This window comes from Arachis hypogaea, chromosome 8, assembly GCF_003086295.3.
Source record: "Arachis hypogaea cultivar Tifrunner chromosome 8, arahy.Tifrunner.gnm2.J5K5, whole genome shotgun sequence".
NCBI lineage: Eukaryota > Viridiplantae > Streptophyta > Magnoliopsida > Fabales > Fabaceae > Arachis > Arachis hypogaea.
The window spans coordinates 1,692,474-1,708,893 of record NC_092043.1 but is presented as its reverse complement, the minus strand read 5'-3'; the positions used below and the strand labels follow the sequence as shown (position 1 = coordinate 1,708,893).

The following is a 16,420-nucleotide window of genomic DNA, read 5'->3' as shown; positions in this document are numbered from 1 at the left end:
AATATTTTAAAAAAAACAAAGTAATTTTTGTAACTCTGTGATTAAACAATACATCTATAATCCACATGAAACCATATAAATATTATTATCAAAGTAATTTTAATTAAAAAATAGTAGTTGATAGTAATAAGTGAATCAATAAAGGAGTTTTCAGTACAAAAATCAAATCAAATAATCCATATTTGGGCGACTTCACCTCCTAAGGATAGCCCTTTTTTCTCTCGTGTATCCATATAGAATAAAAGATGCTACGTGTGGCCTACACGTTAGGCTAGCAACGTCCATACTAGTTGAGACCTGAGTCAGATGCATTTAAGTTAATGTCATGACCGCTGTTAACTACAATTTTCCAATACAAGTTTCCCCAACCAATTCAAAATATATAATTCAAAATATAGCAAACTATTTAATCATTTTAATACACAATCTCAAATCAGATCAATCAATACTTTCTCATACAAATAATTTTCAATCGTATTTTTTAAATCATAAAGGATTCCAACGATAGCAAGTATCAATAATTAGTTTTAAAAGTATATAGTCTCATAAAAATATATAATCTCATGTGCAGATTAAAATAAGCTTAACAAGAATAAATATTTAGTTCTAATAAATCAATTATTCAAGTCAAATTAAAATTTTTTAATAGTAATTTTTGTAAGTATAATTATAAGTTTAAAGCAATGTATATCAAAATAATTATAGATGCAAAGTTAAACAATTATAAATGTAAAATCTACTCACAAATTAGTCCTAAGGGACCGAAGAGACCAAACCCAGAGTGTCGAGTTAAAGGATGAAGAGGGTCGATGTATAATGAAATAAAAGAGTACAGAATTTAGACCGGGACAATGGTAAGATGGAGCTTGTGATAGTTTTGAAAAACTTTGACAATAATTTTGGACAAGCAGAAGCACAGTGGTTCTAGCAGTAGCAACGATGGCATCAACCAACTCCAGGCCAGTAGCAACCACCATAGCAACATGGGGCTTCGGCGGACAAAAGGTGAACCAGAAACAGGGACAGAGTTGAGCAAGCGATAGTGGCTCCGGTGGTGGTTTCCAGCGACAACAATGTTGTTTTCCGGTGACTAGAGGCATGACGACGAGGTCTCCCTCTCCTCCGGCGAGTTCCTTCTCCCCCTTTGTTTGTGTTTGGTCATGTTTCTCTCTCTCTACGAATTCTTTCTCTCCCTTTGAAGACCTTCTTCGTGCACTGTCACGGCAGATGCCAATAAATCCAGCGACGATGACGGATGTGGCTTCGATAAGGAGCCCTAATAGCAGCATTTCCCTTCTCTCTATCCATCTCAACCTTGTTCATCTCTCTCTCATCCTCTTGTGTCACTCTCTCTCCTCCTCTAGCTCCCTTCTATGCAACAGTGGCAGTGATAAAAAATCCCCCCTCTGCTAGTGCTGCCCTCCCCTTTGCTTCTCTTTTTCTTCTCCTCCTCGATCTGTTTATCTCTTGATCTTTTTCTCGTTTTCTTTTGTTCTCTCTACTGATTGGAGGGGTTGATAATTTAGAAAGTTAGGGTTAGAGTTTGATTTGGAAAAAAGAGAAGTAAGGGTATTGTACAGATTTTATAAAATTAGACAAAAAAATAGTAACTAGAATCAAATCTACAAAATAAAACTATTTTAGGAACACTATTTATTTATCAACTTACTAATTAGTTTCAAATAAGCACTTAAATTTTAAATTAAAGATGATTTAATTAATTTTTTTAGTTCAAAAAATTAAACTTGGAATCTCAATTATTCTAAATACGCAAAAATGCCTCATGCTTAAAAAATTTATGTAAGAGTTCTAATTAAACCAAACTTGAATTTTAAATATCTGATTTAATTAATTTTAGTAAAATAATTTTTAAAAAAATATTAGACAAATAAATAAATCTCAATTAACTTATTATTTAATTTTCAAAACTTCAAGTCTTACGATCATAGTAGGATACCTTGATTGTCAAGCTTCTTAGAAGAAGAATTTTGCTGTCTGTCTTGAGCAGAAGGTTATAAGCGATGTGGAAAAAATAAAGAAACGCAGAAGTTATAAATTTAGGGAATGATTTTTTATTGTGAAATTCTATTCACAAAGACCTTGACTTTGCATTCATTGGAAGCCTTGGAGGATCTTTGATCATTATCTCTCAATCAGATTCTAGAAGCCTAATTTTAACTTTATGAAAGCCACTATTGATAGCGTAGCTACTTGAGTGAGGCTTCATAGGTTATCCATCGAATACTATGAAGAAATCATCCTTCAGAGAATTGGGAATGCCGTGAAAAAAATTCTAAAGGTTGAGTCTGACACTACCGACAAATGTAGAAAAATTTTTTCCAGGCTTTCTGTAGAGTTAGACCTCACTCAACCTTTAGTATCTCAATAGGTGAAATATGCGATGGAGCACGAGGAGTTACATTACATTTGCTTTTTCTATGGTATGGTTGGTCACGAAAAAGAAAATTGTTCCTAGGGGTAACAAACCAAAGCAAACACAAGCAGGAGCCAAGAAAAGCACTGCTATAGGAGACAAATAGAGGCAAGAACAAGTGGAGGAGGAAGACAGGGGGTAGAGATGGGATTTCTATTAAAAAAATGAGTAAAAAGGTGAAAGAGAAAAAAATATCCCTATGGACCATTGACAGTCGTACCAAAGATAATTTGTGGTAAAATTGCGCAAAAGCTAATGAGAATGTGGGTAGTAAAGATAGTGGAACAGAAAGCAAAAAGAATGTGATTACAGGGGAAGGTACGAAGTTTGGGGTGCTGCAAAATATGATTGAAGAGAATCCCAACAATAAGGCAGAGACAAAATGAGACAAAATATGAAAGAAAGGGATGAAGCAAAAACTGAGAAGAAAATCCAGCGTAAAAAATTGATACCCAAAAAGAGACACATTCAGGCAAAGTAGTAGCAGTTCATCACATAGCAGCAGTTAAGCACTACCAAAGCTACAACAGAACAGAACCAAATGTCAAAGTTTAGAATAAAATCCCTAAACCAAATATCATATTAGAACAAAAAATAGAAATTTAGAAAGATGTCACATATAAAGATTATCTCATAATTGTGCTTGTCTTCAACTTCGGTGGACCTAGAGGATTTAGTGATGTGCTTTGGAAACTGATAAAGTATCAAAGAGATGGTGAAAGACCCAAAATCAAATTCAGCTACCACAATTTTGATGGTGAAGAAGGTAATAAACCTGAAATTCACAACGGTCCAAAATAGAGAAACAGAGAAATAGAGAATCAGAGGGAAGAAAGACTTACCAGTGTTTATGAGGGTTTGAGAGAGAGAGAGACCACTGCGCTGAGGGAGTAGGAGGGCCAACGAGGGTTGCGTTGATGGTGCGACAGACAGTGGGCCAATGAGGGTTGCGTTGATGGGCGAGGGTTGAGAAACAGCAATAGGGTTCCACAGAGAGAGGGTCGAGTGCGAGGGTTAGACAAACGACATGGGTGCTACAGTCATTGGCTTACACAGATGATGATGAAGGCGATGATGGCTAGGTGCGATGAAGATGAACGAGGGTTGAGAAAGGGTTCGACAAAGAGGGTCGGGTGCGAGGGTTAGAGGAAAGGCATGGGTGCGAAGGTCATTGGCTTAGACAGACGAGGATGAAGGTGATGAACGGTCATGGGTGCGATGAAGGCGATGAACGGTCATGGGTCACTTTTAGGGTTTTTTTGGTCACTGGGTCACTTTTAATCAGTTAAAACTAGTGTGATGTTGTTTGAGGGTTAAAATTGAAAACTAAGGAAAAAAAGTTAAGTGTGGAAAATATTGGGTGGGAAACTAAATTTTTGGGGAGGGAATTCTATCGGTACATTTTTTTGTAGGGTGCCAAAATAAACAGAATATGGGCACGCTTTAAAAAGGTGACCATAACTAGCCACACTTTTCAAGCGTGCTGGTCTCACTCTATGGCCACGCTTTTTAAGCGTGACAAAAAAATGGGTGGCCAAATTTTTAATCAGAGGCCACCCACTGTAAAAACGTGCCGATTTTCCTCTATCACCACGCTTTTTAAGTGTGGCAGTAAAAAAGCGTGGCCAAATTTCAAGTAAGTGGGCACCCTCGTAAAAGCGTGCCAATTTCTCTCTATGGCCAAATCAATGGCCACCCTCGCAAAAGCTTGGCCATAGACCACTGTTCGGCACGCTTTAAAAGCGTGGCAAGAAAAAAGTGTGCCGACATGCCTTTTTTCTTGTAGTGTATGATTGTAATCTTTGATTTGTTTGATTCTTTATGTCTATTATTTTGTGTATGAATGCATTTATATGATTGAGGCCATTGTGTCAAATAGCTCACTTACCCAAACAGCCTTACCTTTTATCTACCATTGTTAACCAACTTTGAGTCTATACTAAACCCATTTTTTTTAATTTTAGCACATTACGAGCTTTAAAGCGAAAAACAATAAATGTCCCTTGTTTGGATCTTTGATTAGTTTAGCCTAGTGAGAGTGTTTATCATTTAATTGTGGGAGATTTGGGAACATTGGGTAGAGATAAAAGTGTGTTCTTGGTAGTTTTGTTAAAAAATTTTAGAATTGGGTACATACTCATGCATTAATTATATTTAAACCATATGCATTGATACTTTTGTATATATCTTATTAAAAAAAGAGAAAAATAAAAGAAAAAATGAGAAAAATAAAAAGAAAAAATAGAAAAAAAATAAAGAAAAAGAAACGCAATAAGAAGGGGACAAAATTCCCCAAAGTGAAGTTCAATAATAAACAATGCATATAGGTTGTGATAAAAAAGAGAATGCATGAGTGTATGAAAAAGTGAAGAATGGGTAGTTAGGTTAGCATTTAAATTGTATATGTTGTCATAGGTTAGGTGGGAAGTTTAAGTTAATCAAAGATTCAAACTTCAAACTCACTTGGTCATATGCATCCTTACCTTGACCCTAGCCCTATTACAACCTTATGAGAAGTCCTCATGATATTTGTATGGATGCATGGAATAATTTTTTATTGTTAGATAAAAAATAAATCTTGAAAAACATGACTAGAGGAGAATTGAGTGAATAAACCTTATAGACTTGAGCGACTAGAGCAGACACACATCCAGTGAGGTTCGATCGCTCAGTTACATGTTTTCACCTATGATCATCTCTTTTCTTGCAAGTTGTAAATTGTTTTCAATAACTTAATTCAATTGTGGATTTGAATTGGTTGTTAATACCTTTAGCCGTCATGTTCATATATGTATTCTTGGAGATTGATTTATTTTGACCAAGTAAATGCATGCATTTAGATAGTTTGTTTGCATTGAATAAATGTTGATACCCTTTGTCTCTTTCTTGAGTTTAGCATGAGGACATGCTTAGTTTAAGTGTGGGGAGGTTTGATAAACCTTAATTTTGTGGTTTATCTTGTGTTGAATTTAGGAGATTTTATCAACTTATCCCACATTTATTCAATGAAATAGCATGTTTTGTGAAATTCTCCCTAATTTGTGCTTAAGAGTGACAACATGCTTTTTAGGCCTTTAAATTGCTAATTCTAATCAAATTTAATTCCATTCAATGCCTTGATATGTTTGTTGAGTGATTTCAGATTTATAAGGCAAGTATTGGATGGAAGAAGTGAAGAAAAAAACATTTAAAGTGAAGAATTCATGATGAAATGAGCATTTGGAGAATTCAGAGCCACGCGCACGCCTCATCTACGCGTACGCGTGAGATGGACATTCATGGCCATGCGCACGACGCGTACGAGTGAGGATGAATTTCGGAAATGCACATGCGTCGACCACGCACACGCGTGACATTAGGCACGTGACCTCATTGAAGGCAATAAGCTAGGGGCGATTTTTGAGCCAACCAGCCCCAAATCCAACTCATTTCTGAGGCTATTTGATGCAGAACTCAAGATGGACAAAGGAGGGGAGCAATTAGATTAGCTTAGGACCATCTAGGGTAGTTTTCTAGAGAGAGAAGCTCCCTTTTCTCTCTAGAATTAGTGTTTTAGGTTAATTTCATCTTAGATTTAGGGTTTAATTTCTTATTTTCATCTAGTTTTCTTTACAATTTCTTGTTTCTACATCTTTATTTTCTTAGTTTGCATTGTTAATTTCCCTTTTATGCCTCTTTTTATGTTGATGAACTTTTATTGATTTCAATTTCCTTTAATTCAATTGATGTCTTTTTATGTTTCTTTGATGTTTGCTTGAGTTCTTGTTGTTATTTTCTTGTATTGGATTGTTGTAGATTTTATTATTCTTGCAATTTACTATGCTTTCATTTCATGCCTTCCAAGTGTTTGAAAAAATGCTTAGTTGGATGTTAGAATAGCTTTTTGAGCATTCTTGGCTTGGAAAGAGAAATTAGGTGATCTTGAGTCATTAATACCCAATTTAGATTGGTGATCTAGAGTTGTTAGTTAATATTATTCCCATTGACTCTAATCTCTTGCTAATTCAATTAGTAAGTTGATTAGGACTTATGGATTGAGATTCACTAGTCCTATTTGACTTTCTCTCAACATGAAGATAACATTATACCTTCTTCCTATGTTGGAGATGACGAAATAGGATTAGCTCTTGTTAAGTATTGTATCATGATTAATGACTAGGATATGAAGCCTAAATTCTCAAACCTTGCCATGAATGCCTCTTTTTAGTATTTGCTATCCTTCGTTGTTTGCTTTATTTTATTGTCATTTAAATTCTTGTTTCTTTATCAACCTAACCCGTGAAACTCATAACCAATAATTGAGCACTCGATTGTGATTCCTAGGAAGAACGACCCTGGACTAATACTCGGTTATTTTTATTGAATTGGACTTCTGACAACCAAAATTAAACTTTGATTGAGTGTTATTTGGTGGTTGGGAACTATACTTCGACGAGATTATTTGTGTGAAATTCCTAACCAATGATAATACTACATCACACATTGTTAAAAATTGTGTACTAAATTGTCTGTTTGAACACATACTTTCTATCTTTGTGAATATTTAATCTAAGCTTTTTATAAATTTTTTTGTAAAAAATAAACTTCTATGAAACTGTCTATATTGAAATGCTATTAATCTGAATGAATCCAGGTTCAAAAAAATCTAGAAAAACAAGATAAATTATCAAAAACACAAAATTTCTTTACGAATACACCGTAAACTATTCAAAATACACTGAAAAACATGCATACATATTTTTCTGTAAATTATAACCATGAGATACGAAAATTCTGTAATTTGAATTGTTACCCTCCTTAAGTATTGAATTGTTTATGTATTGTATATTTAAAATAAATAAATTTCTTTAGATAGTTGAAGACACTAATTTCAAAATAAACATGTCAAAATGAAACAAATGAAGAAAATGTAAAAAAGAGGAGCATACAGAATGCACAAAAATTGTTTCACAGTACACCAAAATAGTGTCACACTACACCAGAAAAACTATCCTATGCTACTGAATCTCTGAATTGATAATTCATAACATGTCCATGATAACTTTACGAAATTTGACAGCACCACAAAACCACCATAACAAAGGTTCAATTGAAAAAAGTAAATCATATATTACCACAACTATTAACATGCACAAACTCAATTTTTTGTATTTAACGAACATCACTTTTACCTTGGTTAGATCTTTCTTTTCTTTTTCTTTGAAACATTTGCAATCTATTTTTTCAGTGTTTGACCCCAATCTATTTTTTGGACGTCCTCTTGTTCTAATCCATGGAGGGGTTTGAAACTCGTTAATATCTTCCCAATGAAGCATCATGGTGAGATAGCGAATATTTTCCTTTACTTTTGGCTTTGTATTTTTTCATCTCAGCCATAACATTATCGTAAGCACGGTGCAGAATCGTAATCAACTCCTCAGATTATGATGCAAATTCACAAATATTTTGTGATTAAAATACCAAATCATCAAATTTCCTGCTTTTTGGCTCCAATGGAGGTTTGTCGTGGCTGCTCTTGATATGTGTGTGTCTTCTCTTTACGTTCTTACTCCATCGTTCCAATATATATATTGGTGACACTTTATTTACTTGCTCAAAGCATAACGCGCTCAGAGAATGACTGAACAATATCCCTCTTGACTCAAATAATAACCACTGGCATTTAAATTGAGCTGATATAATGTCATATGTAACTGTAAACTTGTTAAATGTTAAGTTTGAAACCTGTTCCAAAACTTCATATACCGTATAACTTAGAGCGAACTGAGTTGCTCTTGTGATGCAATTCACCTTTCCTCTAAATTGTGCTTAGATTTTCCTAAACTTCGCTTGAGTATACACATGCTAAAATTGAGCTTCATTCTATTGAGGATTTTGTTGCACAAAGTATGACAATATGAAAATATGCAACATCCGATTCTCTCTCTCTGTTCTCTACTTCCTTGGAAATTATCATACTATTTGACGAATTATATAAGTAAACTGTTGCGCGTAGTAAACTTGTTAAAAAAAAGAATGCATGCTCTCACTGCTATGTGTGCTTCTCATCCCGGCCTAGAAGTGGTGATCTAGATAAACTAGAATCCATAAATGACGAACTTTGTAAAGCTCTGAAAAATTCATAAAAATACTAAGTCATAACTGAAAATACACCAAAAGACATACAGTTTAACACCTCTATTGGGCACCATTACACCGAAACACATAAAAATATCAGTTAATCCTAATAAAGACACTATTACCTGAAAGCCACTTGTTGTCTCCAACACCGAACTTCATCAAAAAATCATTCTAATTCCTATCAAATACTTCTTTGTAAGAGAGTTCCATACAACATGACTCATCTCGGGTATAATTTTCTCGTGTCGCTTGTAGCCATTTAATTTACTTGGGACCTTCTTCATGATATGTCAAATACACCACTGGTGAATACTTGTAGGTATACAAGCCTCAATAACCCTTTGCATCGATGCGCGTTAATCGGTAAGAATTTCTTTTGGAACATTACCTCCCATGCAATGAAAGCAACATTCAAATAACCATTTGAATGATTGAATATCTTCATTTTTCATCAAAGCACATCCCAAAAATATTGACTAACAGTGATGATTCACCCCAACAAAAGAATCAAAAACCAAATTATACCTAAATACAACGACACATAATTAAAATAGAAAGATGAAATAGGATAAGTAGAGTTTCACATAACATCTTAAGACACCATCTAATTTAAAAGTTTGAATATTTTTACAAATTACCCTCTCAGCCTAGTTTGCATTGGAGAAAGGAAGAAGTTCCCTATAAGTTCGGTAGCTCAGCATGACTTCCGAACAGATGTATATACAAAAATAGTACTTATAACGTTGGTGAATTCTATGATGTAGAAGAAAGATTCTTTCTATATCTATATATTTTTGTTGTCAAGAATAGTGAGTGACAAGTGTCTAGAGAGAAGAGTTGAGGACAATGTCTTATCATATTCAGGTAAGTTTCAGTGTGCTTTGTCTCATAAAACACGTAAAAGAATTATTGATTAAGTATGGCAAATGTGATTATGATGATAGGCCTCACTTTAAATGATTTTTGTAAAATTATATTAATTGTGGGTCATGTCATATTTATAAAATAGTTATATTTTTGTTTTGCATTAAAATGCGTACTAAATATTTATATACTTTAGACCTATTTTAATTAAATTCATATACGAAACATAAATAAAATGAAAATGCTCCCATTTAATTTTATAAAAAAAATACAAAAAATTTATCAACTATCAATTAAGGACTAATGTATAGCCCTTTTTTCTCATTGAATTTTAAATTGTATTTTTGTGAGTTGCTAAACCTACAAAAAAAGCTATATGTACTCATCAAAGTAATCCCTCTAAACTCACGTGAAATGGACACTCCCTTTTTTATGAATTAATTTCTTTTATTTACACTAAAAAAATAAAATTAACTCCCAAACATTTATTAATAACTACTTATTTTAATATGTATATATAATTATATATTCATATATAAATATATTTAATTATTTATATATAAATAAATTAATACATTTTTTAAAGTATATATTACTAATTAAAATTTTTATTACTAAGTAATTATTATTCTAATCGTATTTCTACTGTATTTCAATAATTATTTCAAAATGTTTATTTAAATTAATACTTTAAATACTAAACGTATATCGCCTAAACCGTAAACACTTATTTATAAATATTCAACGCTAAATTTTACACTACATATTCTAAATCCTAAATCGTACTTTCTAAATCCTAATCTATAAATCTTAAACTCTAAATTTAAATCCTAAATTGTAAACCATAAACTTTAAACCCTAAATTTTTAACCTTTTGTTTTTAAATTCTAACGGTAAACGAAACATTCATAAAATTTAAAACCTAAACCATTTTAAATCATAGATCTATTCCTAAATATAATATTATTCTCTGAACCATAAATTCTAATTCCTAAATCTTAAATGTCAATCTTTAATCCAAAAACTCAACATTTATGTTGGCTTTTGTTTAAAATTTTAATTAGAGATTTTAAGAATGACATAAACATTATCTTATTTTAAAGGGAAAGACCAAATAATTTATTAATATTGTCATTGAACTCTAAATCACCTAACTAAGCAACTTACATAGCAACTATTTTTGTATTGATTAATAAAAAAATTCAAAAAAAAATTTGACAAAAAATATACATTTATCAAGAGGAGGAAAAATTGATTAAGTAACAACTCATTATTTTTATTTTGTTTTTTAATCAGCAGTAATATCTCCTACAACATAATCGATAAACCTACTTATATTAGTCCTTAATTAACAATTGATGAATTTTTATTTTTTTTTATAAAATTAAATGGGGACGTTTTTATTTTGCTTATGTTTCGTATATGAATTTAGTTAAAATGAGTCTAAACATATGAATACTTAGTACGTATTTTAATGCAAATAAAAAATATAACCATTTTGTGAATATGATATGACTCAAAATGGATAGTATTTTATAAAAAAAAACCATTTAAACTGAAGCCCATCATTATAATTACATTTGTCATATTTAATCAATAAATCCCTTCACGTGCTTCAGGAAATAAAATACACTGAAACTTACTTGAACATTACGAAACATTGTCCTCAACTCTTCTCTTTCTAGACACTTATCACTTATTACTCTTGACAACAAAAATATATAGGTATAAAAAGAATCTTCCTTCTACATCATAGAATTCACCTATAATGTTAGTCAAAATGAAAAAGGTTACATAAAGGCAGAAATGCACATGCAGTCGATTTCATATGAAGTTATTTTTGGATGGATGACAAATGTTACCATTTGGTTTAAAAAAATGATTTATTTTATATAAATGATTTAATTAAAAAACCAATTGATGTAGCTATGATGTTAGATTTTTTACCATATTTTATTTTAAAAATAAATTGACTAATTTAAATTGAGAAATTGTAGTTAATTATTTACTATATAATTTTTAACCAAAATTATATTTAAAAAAATAAAATTATCTAATATATTGGACCAGTTCAATGTTAATCAGGTTTTTTTATTATAAAATATAAAAAAATTAATTCTAAAAAAATCATGTTATTGTTTAGGATTTAATTTTTTATTGTGTTTTCATAAAGTTTGTATAAAATTCACCCATCACATTGATTAAACTTATTTATTTACATAAAATTTGTTTATGGATTCATCAAACTTGTTTACGTTTTAATACTATTTGAATTGTATTAGTATATTTTTATTTTTTAATCAATTTAATTTTATTTAAATAATTAGAATTTTAAATTATAAAATTTGTATTAGTTTGTAATTTAAAATTTAAATAGATATAATTTAAATTAATGATTTATAAAATTGTATGTATTTACTCATATAATTAATTATATTTATTCAATTTAAAAAAAATAAGGGTGGTTAATTTTTTTATTTAAATACATTCATATTATTTTCAAATTAAAAGAATATACTTATTTAAAAGAATATGAGTATGTTTATTTAAATTTAAAAAATTTTAAAATAATAAGAATGTGTTTATTTAAAATTTTAAAATTTCAAATTTTAAATAAACTTACTTATATTAATTTTAAATTTTATTTAAAATAATACAAATATGTTTATTTAAATTAAAAAATTGAAATAATAAGAGTATATTTATTTAAAAATAATATAAGTGTATTTATTTGTTAGTTAAAAATTAACAACCATTGTTTTTTTTAAATCGAATAAATATAATTAATCATATGAGTATAATAATACGAATACATACAATTTTATAAATCATTAATTTAAATTATATCTATTTAAATTTTAAATTACAAACTAATACAAATTTTATAATTTAAATTCTAATTATTTAAATGAAATTAAATTGATTAAAAAATAAAAATATACTAGTATAATTCAAGTAGTATTAAAATGTAAACAAGTTTGTTGAGTCCATAAACAAACTTTACGTAAATAAATAAGTTTAGTAAATGTGATAAGTGAATTTTGTGAAAACTTTATGAAAACACATTAAAAAAAATTATATCCTAAAAAATAACATAATTTTTGTTTGAGAATTATTTTTTTTATATTTTATAATAGAAATAAAAAATCTGATTAACATTGAGCTGTTCTAATATATTAGGTAATCTTATTTTTAATGATTTTAATTATAATTTTAGTTAAAAGAAAATTATATAGTAAATAATTAACTATAATTTTTTAAATTAAATTAGTCAATTTGTTTTTAAAATAAAATAGGATAAAAAATTTAACATCATAATTATATGAATTGATTTCACAAAGAAATTATTTATACAAAATAAACTGGTTTTTTTAAAATCAAATGATAATACCTGTTATCCATCTAAAAATAACTTTATGTGAAGTTCACTCGAAGTAAATTTCTACCTTACATAAAACATTTTTATTCTTAAAAAGTTAAATTTTATCTAGCATGCCGACACACACCACTCACCCTGTCTGTCTTTGTTTCGTTTGTTTTTCCTCTTCAAATCTATTTTTTCACTGCTCGTCGATTTACTTTGCATTATAAAACAGTCACTGCATACTTTACGAGAATCTCAACTGCGAGTGGGGCCAGTTGATACAAGAGACTAGTTATGTCTCAAGATCCGCTTTAGCATAAACCCCAAAATGTGCATCTAGAATTCAACTAATAAATATCACCACATACTCTAAGTTAATCAGCTGCAAACAAAATTTCAGACTCTACTTACTAGCTGCATACAAGCAGTAATAGATAACATTTCATGACTAAGCGCATAAATTACACAAAGAAATTAATAACAACAATAATAACACAATTATTTGAAGTATCACCCAGTACAACAAGTGACAATAGGCAGATAATAATGCAACCAGAGAACAGAGGAACCAGTGCAGAAATGAACAATCAGATTCATCAAGGGATACTCAGATACTCCCCAATCCCATTGTTACTATCACTTCAAACATTGGATACATTTATAAGTCGGTGTATTATGATACAAATTGTATCCGAATACAAAGTTATAAATATACGGCTTCTTCAAAATGACAGATATCTTGAAATGGAGAGTGTAAGCATTATTAAGCTAGGCCATGCCATCTTCAGTGGTGGGAATGGAAGGCGAAAGCGAATTGCGCGACTCATCAAAATCCTCCACAAGAGGCGATTGTTCCACCCTGATATCCTCAATCATCTTCACAACTTCCAACGTAGTTGGCCTCTTCTCAGGCTCCAATTCCGTACAAACCAACCCCACATTCATCATGGCGAGAAGCTCATCCTCAATGTTCTTGTACCTCAGCAGTTCCTGATCAAACACCTCCGCGTTCCACTCCTCACTATCCTTCACAAGGGAACGAACCCATTTGGGAAGATCCAAGTGTGGTTCCTCCAACTCCGTCCGAGGTCGCGGCATGGAAGGATGCTGATGAGACGGTGCTTTGCCAGTTAGAACCTCCAAGATCAAGACGCCGAAGCTGTAGACATCGGCTTGCTGGGAAAGTTTCTTGTGTTCTGATTGCTCCGGTGCTTTGTAACCGCCCAACTTGGCTATGGCGTGGACGGGATTAAGGAGGAGGAAGAGGCCGAAGTCGGAGATGCATGCAGCGCCGTTCTTGTCGAGAAGGACGTTGGAAGATTTGATGTTGCCGTGAGGGATCTTGGCAGCACTGTACTCTGCATGAATGCGAGCTAGTCCTCTGGCTGCTCCTAACACCAGGCTTATTCTTGTCGTCCAATCTAATGGGATTCTTCCTGCTCCACGGTTCCCTGTCCATATACACCATTACCATGTTGAACAAATTTAAAATAAGCTAACATAACTAAAACTAAACCCAACTAACCATGAAGAAGTGTATGCAAGCTTCCATTGGGAAGATAATCATAGACAAGAAGCTTTTCTTCCTTGGCATAGTAAAACGCTATGAGCCTCGCAATGTTTGGGTGCTTCATCTTCCCCACAACATCCATGTACTGCTCAAACTCGCTCCTCTCACAAGGGTTCGCATCCTTCAGCCTCTTCACCGCCACCGTGCACCCGTCATCCAGCACCGCCCTATACACAGTCCCCAAGCTCCCCTTCCCGAGCATCTCTGCCGATGCGCGAAGCAGATCCTCCAGCTCAAACTGGCTTCTCCTGTCGAAGAACACCAGCCTGCTCCGCTCAGTGTCCACCGTTCCATCACTGTCCCTTTCTGCCCCGCTGCCACTAGCGTACACCCCGTAGCTGCTCTCACTCTTCCTCTTGCCGCTTTCACTCCCAACCTATATACATTGCATAAATACGAATACAAGTATTAAATAACATACACAAATATCGCAATTTTAAGAAATTTAAAATCAACAATGTTACTGTATCAGCACAAATTTTTGTTTTAGGCCAAATAACATACACAAATTATTGTTTTCAGTCAATAATCAGTCCACAAATTTATTGATATAGAAAGAAAAGTCTAAATACATCCGTAAAATAGTAGTATAAATAAAAAATTAACGGCATCGGGCTTTTCTCATTTGAAATGGGAGAAAATTAGAAACCGATTTTTAAAATCACAGTATGACGCACATGTATGTATAATTGAATATGTATACAATACGCATGCAGTAGTGTATGCGAGTAAAAATGAAGTTTTGTGTAGGACAGCCCCACCATTGAGTTTGAGGTTCTCCCACCGGCGCAGCAGTGCGCCACGGTGAAAGAGACAACCACAAGAAACACCACGCAAACCGCCACTACAATTGCCACGATCACCCCCGGACTTAAACCTTTCCGTGATGGTGGGTTCTTCGGAACTGCGACTACGCTACTCGTTTTCGGTATGACGCTCGGGTTTGAAGGACCAGTTTTGTTATCAGAAGAGGACGAAGGAGAAGGAGTCTCGGTGGAGGAACATTTTGGCAGTGGTGAATCACCACAAAGTGCGCCATTCCCAGCGAAGCTTGCAATACCAAACCTGTTGAGCATGGAATTCGGTAAGTGTCCGACGAGTTCGTTATTGGTTATGTTGAGCTCCTTGAGGTTAACGAGGGAAGAAGAGAAATCGGGGACTTCGCCGGAAAGAGCGTTGTTCTGGAGGCGGAGCGTGAGGAGGTGAGTTAAACTTGAAATTTCCTTGGGAACCGGTCCTCGGAGGTTGTTATCGGAGATGTCAAGCCTCACGAGGAGCCTGAGGGAGGAAATCTCCAGAGGAACCTCGCCGGAAAAGTCGTTGCCGGAGAGATAGAGGAGTTCGAGGTCGGTGCAGTTGCAAAGAGTGGAAACGGTGCCGTTTAGGCGATTGTCGTGGAGATCAAGGAATCGGAGGTAGGAAAGTAATGAAAGGGAATGGATGGGGCCTCGGAGATTGAGGGAAGGGAGGGAGAGTGCCACCACTCTGCCGTTTGGGGAGCACTCGACGCCGCGCCAAGTGGAGGCCGCGGCGCAAGCATCGGCGCCTGTCCAGTTTGTTAGGAGAGAGGCGTGTGCGTCGGTTTGGAGGCGGAATTGGGTGAGTGCGTGTGTATCATTTTGTGGTGCACTCTCACATTTGAAGCACATAAACGCCAATGCCAAAGTAAGAATAAGAAGAGGAACCTTGTCCATGATATGGTGTGGGGGAGGAAGTGTGAGAGGGGAGCAAAGGATTAGTGTGTTTTTTGAAATTAAAAGGTGGGGAAGAAGGTTCTTGATTGGTGACTGGTGACTGGTGACTGGTGACAGTAAAGGTCAAAGATCATGGAAAAGAGGGAGGGGAGGAGGAAGCCCCTATTAAAAGAGAATTAATTAAGACAAAATAAAAAATATTAATTACCTAAATTTTTTTATAATTTGGAACAGCAATCATATTTGCAAAAAATAAAAAGAAAGAAATTATTTTTAAGATAGAAATAAAAATAATATTTTAATTGAATATTGATATTTGAAGTGTATTATTATGGATGTGTAGAAAATGTGTTCAGCACACATTTTGCGTGATG

At 33.1% G+C, this 16,420-nt stretch overlaps 1 protein-coding gene and 2 long non-coding RNA genes across 3 annotated transcripts; all 3 read right to left on the bottom strand.

Moving 5' to 3' along the window:
• Nucleotides 1-55: 55 nt before the first annotated feature.
• Nucleotides 56-3,721, bottom strand: LOC140174771 (uncharacterized). Its single transcript, XR_011864435.1, has 2 exons — nucleotides 3,277-3,721; nucleotides 56-297 (listed from the first exon to the last, which is right to left on the bottom strand). It is a non-coding gene; the product is annotated as an uncharacterized lncRNA (long non-coding RNA).
• Nucleotides 700-2,955, bottom strand: LOC140174772 (uncharacterized). Its single transcript, XR_011864436.1, has 2 exons — nucleotides 1,958-2,955; nucleotides 700-1,501 (listed from the first exon to the last, which is right to left on the bottom strand). It is a non-coding gene; the product is annotated as an uncharacterized lncRNA (long non-coding RNA).
• Nucleotides 3,722-13,156: 9,435 nt separating the features above from the next.
• LOC112705611 (leucine-rich repeat receptor-like protein kinase PXC1) lies at nucleotides 13,157-16,180 on the bottom strand. The gene is made up of 3 exons (XM_025756485.2): nucleotides 15,114-16,180; nucleotides 14,308-14,728; nucleotides 13,157-14,233 (listed from the first exon to the last, which is right to left on the bottom strand). The coding sequence occupies exons 1-3, from the start codon at nucleotides 16,044-16,046 to the stop codon at nucleotides 13,551-13,553; spliced, it is 2,037 nt and encodes a 678-aa protein (XP_025612270.1). The 5' UTR covers nucleotides 16,047-16,180; the 3' UTR covers nucleotides 13,157-13,550.
• Nucleotides 16,181-16,420: the final 240 nt, after the last annotated feature.